We start from the raw sequence: 10229 nt of genomic DNA on the forward strand, positions 1-10229 counted from the left end.
GGCACATATCTTAAGCCCAATTCCCATAGCAGGGGTGTCGAGGTGCTGCAGCACTCCCTGATAAATTACATTCAAAATATATATAATAATAAAAAATAACTTTTAGTGCAAAATCAAATCAAATCACATTTTATTTTTCACATGCGCCGAATTACAACAAGTGTATAACATACCTACCTACCCACACCTGTTGTAGGTACTGTATGTAGGTATGTTATACACCTGTTGTGTAGGTACTGTATGTAGGTATGTTATACACCTGTTGTGTAGGTACTGTATGTAGGTATGTTATACACCTGTTGTGTATAACAACATACAGTACCTAAACAACAGGTGTGGGTAGGTAGGTATGTTATACACTTGTTGTAATTCGGCGCATGTGAAAAATAAAATGTGATTTGATTTGATTATGCACTACTTTTGACCAGAAAAAAGTAATTTTTATTTATATATATATTTTTGGAATGTAATGTAATTACAGTCAAATGCTTAGTTACAAGCTCTTAATCAACAATGCAGTTTTAAGAACATTTTTAAAAAGTTTTAAGAAAGTAAATTTATATACTAAAATAAACTGAAGTTAAAAAAATAAAAGTAAAAAACCACTATGTTTGGAATAGGGTCACAGGTGCCATTTGATAACGTAGATACAGATATGCTGTGTCATCCCTGAGACTCACATGGAAAGTTATACACCTAACCAGTAAGAGCACCAGTCAAACACGTAGGTACTTCACTCTACCAAGTTTAGGTTTAATCTTATCACCTCACTGAAGACACCTGGTATGTCTATGTTACACCCAGGACAAACACTAACATGTAGGTACCTCTGGGCTGTGAAGCAGCTGTGTAGGTACTTATATTAGGATAGGCTGCACCAGGAGGTACTGTTTGTAGGCATGTGCACCTGTTGTGTAGGTACTGATATGTCTGGGAAACAATTTGTGTGCCAGACTTATCTCATCTATAGTATAATATTAGACTCCCTGGTGCAGCGGTCTAAGGCACTGCATCTCAGTGCAAGAGGCATCACTACAGTCCCTAGGTTTGAATCCAGGTATATCACATCTGGCCGTGATTGTAGGAATCCTGTAGGGTGCGTAGGTACAATTGACCCAGCGTCATAGGTTTGGTATGGGGTAGGCATTGTAAATAAGAATTTGTTCTTAGCTGACTTGCCTAGTTAAAAAAAGGTCAAATAAAATAGTAGTCTATATGTGTCCTGAACATTTCAACTGATCTCAGTTCTATAATTCAATATGTGTCCTGAACTGATCTCACTAGCCTTGTAGGCCTGGATTTAATCCCATCACCTTTATCTTCATCTGAACTAGCCTTGGTACTGGGGATTACATTATTATTACATTTAAGTCATTTAGCAGACGCTGTTATCCAGTAGGTACTTATGTAAATGTGTATGCATTACACCTGTTGTTATGTACATCCAGTGGAACAGCCACTTTACAATAGTGCATCTAAATCTGTTTTAACTGTATGTAGGGGGGTTACTTTATCCTATCCTAGGTATTCCTTAAAGAGGTGGGGTTTCAGGTGTCTCCGGAAGGTGGTGATTACTACACCTGTCCTGTAGGTACTGTGAGGGAGGTTTGTTCCACCTTGGGGGCCAGGTACGAACAGTTTTGACTGGGCTGATGTAGGAACTGTTATACACCAGTGGTAGGTACTGCAGCAGGCCAGAGGTGGATGTTAACACCCTTGTTTGGGTGTAGTAGGCCTGTTATAACCTGAGGTACCGAGGTGCCGTTCCCCTCACAGCTCCGTAGGCATTAGCACCTGGTCTTGTAGCGGAAAAAAGTTCATTTTTACTTTAAGCCAGTTGGATTTTAGCGGAGGATGGGGTGACGTGAGAGAACTTAGGGAAGGTTGAACACCAGACGGGCTGCAGTTTTAAGATGAGTTGTAAAGAGGGTTTAATGGCACATTTAGGGAGCCCAAATAACAGCTGAAGTTAAAGTAATACAGACGGGAGATGACACTAGTGCCTGGATTAGGACCTGCGCAGCTTCCTGTGTGAGGCAGGTCAGATCTGCGGATGTTGTAGAGCATGAACCACAGGAACGGGCCACCGCCTTGATGTTAGTTGAGAACGACAGGGTGTTGTCCAGGATCTACGTTTAGGTTCTTAGCGCTCTGGGAGGAGGACACAATGGAGTTGTCAACCGTGATGGACAGATCATGGAACGGGCAGTCCTTGTGGGAGGAAGAGCAGCTCAACGTATGTTATCTTGCCGAGGTTCAGCAGGAGGTTGTGATCCGTCATCCACACTGATATGTCTGCCAGACATGCAGTGATGCGATTATCCACTATGGTCATCAGAAGGGGGAAAGGAGAAGGCATTGTGCATCTCTGCATAGCAATGATAGGAGAGACCATGTGAGGCTGTATGACAGAGCCAAGTGACTTGGTGTATAGCGAGAATAGGAGAGGGCCTAAAACAGAGCCCTGGGGGACACCAGTGGTGAGTAGCTGCGTGGTGAGGAGACAGATTCTGCTTACGCCACCTGGTAGGAAAACCTGTCAGGTAGGAAAATCCAGTAGTCGTGGGTGTCCTGGAGATGCCCAACTCGGGAGAGGGTGGAGAGGAGGATCTGATGGTTCACAGTTCAAGGCAGCCGATAGGTCTAGAAGGATGAGAGCAGAGGATTCAAGAGTTACCACTTCTTCATCTGAACGCCTCCGGGATACAGACCCCATCACCAGTTGAATGACTAGTCTGAAACCTGACTGATTTGGATCAAGATCAGGTCTATTCTGAGAGAGCCTTAGCGGGATTCAACCCTGGCCACGGATCTTCATCTGTTCAAGAGTTTTGGAGAGAAAAGATTCAAGGGATACTGGTCTGTCTTCATTGACATCGGAGGGATCGGTGTAGGTTTTTTCAGAAGGGGTCAACTCTTCTTCATCTTGAAGACGGAAGGGATTCAACCCGGTCAGGGATGAGTTGATGAACTAGGTGAGGTGGGGAGAAGGTCCCCATCAATGGTCTTCATCTGAACTAGAGGCCGGGATAGGGTCAACCGGGCAGGTTGTCTGAACGGCCTTGGCCGATTCACAAGACCGTAGATTTCATCTGAGAGAGAGGGAGAAAGAGGTCAGACCACAGGGTAGGGCAGTGAGAGCAGAACCAGCCTTGGGTTTGACTTCAACCCCATCACCACTCTATCTTCATCTGACCTAGCTTTTCAAAATGGTTCAACCCCATCACCAGTCATCTTCATCTGAAGGAGCCTTGGGGAGGAGGATTCAGGAGGGAGGAGAAGGTGGCAAAGATCTTCCAGGGTTGAACTAGCCTTGGAATTTAACCCCATCACCACTGGCATCTTCATCTGAAGAGACAGATTCAACCCCATCACCACTCTATCTTCATCTGAACTAGCCTTGGGCCGGGGATTCAACCCCATCACCACTCTATCTTCATCTGAACTAGCCTTGGGCCGGGGATTCAACCCCATCACCACTCTTCAGCTATGCACCTTTTAAAGGCAATGTTCCCTCCTCACCACTGTCACTCTACACCTAGTTCAGCCTTGATGCTTTCACCCCCCCCCGCGTGCTACCCTCAACCCCCCGCCCCACTCCCTCCCTCCCCCTCACCCTCCAACCAACCTCTTCCTCCCTCCGTGGACCTAACAACGTGCTGTTTTCCCACAGTCCCAGCCTCCAGCCCAGGTGAATGTAAGCCGATGGGGGAGGGGGACTTCTGTGTCAAAGGCACTACAGTAGACTGTTAGAACGGACACACAGAGGGCTCTGTCCTCTCTCCATAATAGCAGGCTTCCTCTCCCTTCAGACCCACAGTGGACCCACACTACATTCAACCAACCAACACAAGCAGGTAAGTTGCTCTTCTTCATGTTTCGTTTACACTATGCTTATGTCCCAAATGTGTATTTGTATTTATTAGGGATCAGCATTAGTTCCTGCCAAGGCAGCAGCTACTCTTCCTGGGGTTTATTATGGATCCCCATTAGTTCCTGCCAAGGCAGCAGCTACTCTTCCTGGGGTTTATTATGGATCCCCATTAGTTCCTGCCAAGGCAGCAGCTACTCTTCCTGGGGTTTATTATGGATCCCCATTAGTTCCTGCCAAGGCAGCAGCTACTCTTCCTGGGGTTTATTATGGATCCCCATTAGTTCCTGCCAAGGCAGCAGCTACTCTTCCTGGGGTTTATTACGGATCCCCATTAGTTCCTGCCAAGGCAGCAGCTACTCTTCCTGGGGTTTATTATGGATCCCCATTAGTTCCTGCCAAGGCAGCAGCTACTCTTCCTGGGGTTTATTATGGATCCCCATTAGTTCCTGCCAAGGCAGCAGCTACTCTTCCTGGGGTTTATTACGGATCCCCATTAGTTCCTGCCAAGGCAGCAGCTACTCTTCCTGGGGTTTATTATGGATCCCCATTAGTTCCTGCCAGGGCAGCAGCTACTCTTCCTGGGGTTTATTAAGGATCCCTATTAGTTCCTGCCAAGGCAGCAGCTACTCTTCCTGGGGTTTATTATGGATCCCCATTAGTTCCTGCCAGGGCAGCAGCTACTCTTCCTGGGGTTTATTACGGATCCCCATTAGTTCCTGCCAAGGCAGCAGCTACTCTTCCTGGGGTTTATTATGGATCCCCATTAGTTCCTGCCAGGGCAGCAGCTACTCTTCCTGGGGTTTATTACGGATCCCCATTAGTTCCTGCCAAGGCAGCAGCTACTCTTCCTGGGGTTTATTACGGATCCCCATTAGTTCCTGCCAAGGCAGCAGCTACTCTTCCTGGGGTTTATTATGGATCCCCATTAGTTCCTGCCAAGGCAGCAGCTACTCTTCCTGGGGTTTATTATGGATCCCCATTAGTTCCTGCCAGGGCAGCAGCTACTCTTCCTGGGGTTTATTATGGATCCCCATTAGTTCCTGCCAAGGCAGCAGCTACTCTTCCTGGGGTTTATTATGGATCCCCATTAGTTCCTGCCAAGGCAGCAGCTACTCTTCCTGGGGTTTATTATGGATCCCCATTAGTTCCTGCCAAGGCAGCAGCTACTCTTCCTGGGGTTTATTATGGATCCCCATTAGTTCCTGCCAAGGCAGCAGCTACTCCACCTGGGGTTTATTATGGATCCCCATTAGTTCCTGCCAAGGCAGCAGCTACTCCACCTGGGGTTTATTATGGATCCCCATTAGTTCCTGCCAAGGCAGCAGCTACTCTTCCGGGGTTTATTATGGATCCCCATTAGTTCCTGTCAAGGCAGCAGCTACTCTTCCTGGGGTTTATTATGGATCCCCATTAGTTCCTGTCAAGGCAGCAGCTACTCTTCCTGGGGTTTATTACGGATCCCCATTAGTTCCTATCAAGGCAGCAGCTACTCTTCCTGGGGTTTATTATGGATCTCCATTAGTTCCTGCCAAGGCAGCAGCTACTCTTCCTGGGGTTTATTATGGATCCCCATTAGTTCCTGCCAAGGCAGCAGCTACTCTTCCTGGGGTTTATTATGGATCCCCATTAGTTCCTGTCAAGGCAGCAGCTACTCTTCCTGGGGTTTATTATGGATCCCCATTAGTTCCTGCCAAGGCAGCAGCTACTCTTCCTGGGGTTTATTACGGATCCCCATTAGTTCCTGTCAAATGTATTTATAGAGCCCTTCGTACATCGGCTTATATCTCAAAGTGCTGTACAGAAACCCAGCCTAAAACCCCAAACAGCAAGCAATGCAGGTGTCGAAGCACGGTGGCTCGGAAAAACTCCCTAGAAAGGCCAAAACCTAGGAAGAAACCTCGAGAGGAACCAGGCTATGTGGGGTGGCCAGTCCTCTTCTGGCTGTGCCGGGTGGAGATTATAACAGAACATGACCAAGATGTTCAAATGTTCATAAATGACCAGCATGGTCGAATAATAATAAGGCAGAACAGTTGAAACTGGAGCAGCAGCATGGCCAGGTGGACTGAGGACAGTAAGGAGTCATCATGTCAGGTAGTCCTGAGGCATGGTCCTAGGGCTCAGGGCCTCCGAGAGAGAAAGAAAGAGAGAAAGAAATAATTAGAGAGAGCGTACTTAAATTCACACAGGATACCGGATAAGACAGGAAAAGTACTCCAGATATAACAGACTGCCCCTAGCCCCCGACACATAAACTACTGCGATACCCCAGGACAGGGCCAAACAGGCAGGATATAACCCCATATCTAACCTCTAATCCCTGACCTCCAGGATGTGTGTGGCCTGTAATATCTGACCTCTAATCCCTGACCTCCAGGACGTGTGTGTGGCCTGTAATATCTGACCTCTAACCCCTGACCCCTAGAATGCGTGTAGCCTGTCTGTTAGTGCTGTTCCTATTGGCCCTGGTGCCGCTGGGAGGCTGTCTGCTGCTAGGAGCCTTCAACATCAAGACATTCGGAGACAAGAAGTCCTCCAACTCAACCCTCATGGACATCATCACCCAGGTAGAGCTTTATCTCATAACATCACATTGTAACACTTTATCTCATAACATCACAATGTAACGTTTTATTTCATGACATCATAATGTAACGTTTTATCTCATGACATCATAATGTAACGTTTTATCTCATGACATCACAATGTAACGTTTTATCTCATGACATCACAATGTAACGTTTTATCTCATGACATCACAATGTAACGTTTTATCTCATGACATCATAATGTAACGTTTTATCTCATGACATCACAATGTAACGTTTTATCTCATGACATCACAATGTAACGTTTTATCTCATGACATCATAATGTAACGTTTTATCTCATGACATCACAATGTAACGTTTTATCTCATGACATCACAATGTAACACTTTATCTCATAACATCTTGGGAGTAAAAGGGATTGTAGATTCTCCATCTGAAAGTACTTCTTAGTCCCAGACCAGGCTGTGTCCGGGAACCTTAGTTGTTATTCATTTATATGATGATTTTTTAAATGTATTAGATAGTGCACCGTTATGATATCGTGCTGATCCAGGAAGTAAGAGACACTGACCTATCAGCAACCAACAAACTGATGCATCACGTCAACAAGTAAGACCAATCACAGCCCTGAAACAATATTACATCCACTAACCAATGACAGCCCCTCCGATATAAAGACTTGTAATGTGTGTTGTCTAATAACTATATTTCTTTGTTGTCAGAGGCTTGTCTCCCTATAGGTACAGTCACATTGTCAGCGAGGAACTGGGCCGCAGTACTTACACAGAGAGATACCTCTACCTGTACAGGTAATATACAGAGATATACAGTGCCTTGCGAATGTATTCGGCCCCCTTGAACTTTGCGACCTTTTGCCACATTTCAGGCTTCAAACATAAAGATATAAAACTCTATTTTTTTGTGAAGAATCAACAATAAGTGGGACACAATCATGAAGTGGAACGACATTTATTGGATATTTCAAACTTTTTTAACAAATCAAAAACGGAAAAATTGGGCGTGCAAAATTATTCAACCCCCTTAAGTAAATACTTTGTAGCTCCACCTTTTGCTGCGATTACAGCTGTAAGTCGCTTGGGGTATGTCTCTATCAGTTTTGCACATCGAGAGACTGAAATTTTTTCCCATTCCTCCTTGCAAAACAGCTCGAGCTCAGTGAGGTTGGATGGAGAGCATTTGTGAACAGCAGTTTTCAGTTCTTTCCACAGATTCTCGATTGGATTCAGGTCTGGACTTTGACTTGGCCATTCTAACACCTGAATATGTTTATTTTTGAACCATTCCATTGTAGATTTTGCTTTATGTTTTGGATCATTGTCTTGTTGGAAGACAAATCTCCGTCCCAGTCTCAGGTCTTTTGCAGACTCCATCAGGTTTTCTTCCAGAATGGTCCTGTATTTGGCTCCATCCATCTTCCCATCAATTTTAACCATCTTCCCTGTCCCTGCTGAAGAAAAGCAGGCCCAAACCATGATGCTGCCACCACCATGTTTGACAGTGGGGGTGGTAGGTTCAGGGTGATGAGCTGTGTTGCTATTCCGCCAAACATAACGTTTTGCATTGTTGCCAAAAAGTTACATTTTGGTTTCATTTGACCAGAGCACCTTCTTCCACATGTTTGGTGTGTCTCCCAGGTGGCTTGTGGCAAACTTTAAACAACACTTTTTATGGATATCTTTAAGAAATGGCTTTCTTCTTGCCACTCTTCCATAAAGGCCAGATTTGTGCAATATACGACTGATTGTTGTCCTATGGACAGAGTCTCCCACCTCAGCTGTAGATCTCTGCAGTTCATCCAGAGTGATCATGGGCCTCTTGGCTGCATCTCTGATCAGTCTTCTCCTTGTATGAGCTGAAAGTTTAGAGGGACGGCCAGGTCTTGGTAGATTTGCAGTGGTCTGATACTTCCATTTCAATATTATCGCTTGCACAGTGCTCCTTGGGATGTTTAAAGCTTGGGAAATCTTTTTGTATCCAAATCCGGCTTTAAACTTCTTCACAACAGTATCTCGGACCTGCTTGGTGTGTTCCTTGTTCTTCATGATGCTCTCTGCGCTTTTAACGGACCTCTGAGACTATCACAGTGCAGGTGCATTTATACGGAGACTTGATTACACACAGGTGGATTGTATTTATCATCATTAGTCATTTAGGTCAACATTGGATCATTCAGAGATCCTCACTGAACTTCTGGAGAGAGTTTGCTGCACTGAAAGTAAAGGGGCTGAATAATTTTGCACGCCCAATTTTTCAGTTTTTGATTTGTTAAAAAAGTTTGAAATATCCAATAAATGTCGTTCCACTTCATGATTGTGTCCCACTTGTTGTTGATTCTTCACAAAAAAATACAGTTTTATATCTTTATGTTTGAAGCCTGAAATGTGGCAAAAGGTTGCAAAGTTCAAGGGGGCCGAATACTTTCGCAAGGCACTGTACCTCTTATCTGTACAGGTTCTGTGCTGCACTAAACACTGAAACCATCTCCTAAAGTGTGTGTTTGTCCTGTTATATGATAGAGAGGAGACGGTCTCTGTGGCTAAGAACTACATGTACGATGACGGCTGTGAGCCCTGCGGTACAGATACCTTCATCAGAGAGCCCTTCATTGTCATGTTCTCCTCGAACTACACAGGTAGAAGGGGATGGGGGGGGGGTGATGGGGAGAGGTGGGAGGGGGAGGGGGATGGTGATGGGGGAGAGAGTGGGGAGGGAGAGGGGGAATGAGAGGGAGAGAGAGATTCAGTGTGTGTGTGAGAGTGAGAGAGAGAGAGAGAGAGAGAGGGAGAGTTAGAGAGTCCATTAGTACATTAGTCCTGTTGATACAGTCAGTCCATTAGTCCTGTTGTTACAGTCAGTCCATTAGTCCTGTTGTTACAGTCAGTCCATTAGTCCTGTTGTTACAGTCAGTCCATTAGTCCTGTTGATACAGTCAGTCCATTAGTCCTGTTGATACAGTCAGTCCATTAGTCCTGTTGATACAGTCAGTCCATTAGTCCATTAGTCCTGTTGATACAGTCAGTCCATTAGTCCTGTTGATACAGTCAGTCCATTAGTCCTGTTGATACAGTCAGTCCATTAGTCCTGTTGATACAGTCAGTCCATTAGTCCTGTTGATGCAGTCAGTCCATTAGTCCTGTTGATGCAGTCAGTCCATTAGTCCTGTTGATACAGTCAGTCCATTAGTCCTGTTGATACAGTCAGTCCATTAGTCCTGTTGATACAGTCAGTCCATTAGTCCTGTTGATACAGTCAGTCCATTAGTTCATTAGTCCTGTTGATACAGTCAGTCCATTAGTCCTGTTGATACAGTCAGTCCATTAGTCCATTCAGTCCTGTTGATACAGTCAGTCCATTAGTCCTGTTGATACAGTCAGTCCATTAGTCCTGTTGATACTGTCAGTCCATTAGTTCATTAGTCCTGTTGATACAGTCAGTCCATTAGTCCTGTTGATACAGTCAGTCCATTAGTCCTGTTGATACAGTCAGTCCATTAGTCATGTTGATACAGTCAGCCCATTAGTCCATTAGTCCTGTTGATACAGTCAGTCCATTAGTCCTGTTGATACAGTCAGTCCATTAGTCCTGTTGATACAGTCAGTCCATTAGTCCTGTTGATACAGTCAGTCCATTAGTCCTGTTGATACAGTCAGTCCATTAGTCCTGTTGATACAGTCAGTCCATTAGTCCTGTTGATACAGTCAGTCCATTAGTCCTGTTGATACAGTCAGTCCATTAGTCCTGTTGATACAGTCAGCCCATTAGTCCATTAGTCCTGTTGATAC

General features: G+C 45.1%; 1 protein-coding gene across 1 annotated transcript; it reads left to right on the forward strand.

Annotated features, from left to right (window-relative positions):
- The first annotated feature begins 3679 nt into the window (after positions 1-3679).
- On the forward strand, positions 3680-9186 carry dnase1 (deoxyribonuclease I). Its single transcript, XM_052503549.1, has 5 exons — positions 3680-3857; positions 6300-6441; positions 6947-7035; positions 7149-7235; positions 8964-9186. Exons 2-5 carry the CDS (start codon positions 6301-6303, stop codon positions 9169-9171), a joined length of 525 nt encoding a protein of 174 aa, XP_052359509.1. The 5' UTR covers positions 3680-3857; position 6300; the 3' UTR covers positions 9172-9186.
- Positions 9187-10229: the final 1043 nt, after the last annotated feature.

This window comes from Oncorhynchus keta, unplaced genomic scaffold (genome assembly GCF_023373465.1).
Source record: "Oncorhynchus keta strain PuntledgeMale-10-30-2019 unplaced genomic scaffold, Oket_V2 Un_contig_17448_pilon_pilon, whole genome shotgun sequence".
NCBI classification, from domain to species: domain Eukaryota; kingdom Metazoa; phylum Chordata; class Actinopteri; order Salmoniformes; family Salmonidae; genus Oncorhynchus; species Oncorhynchus keta.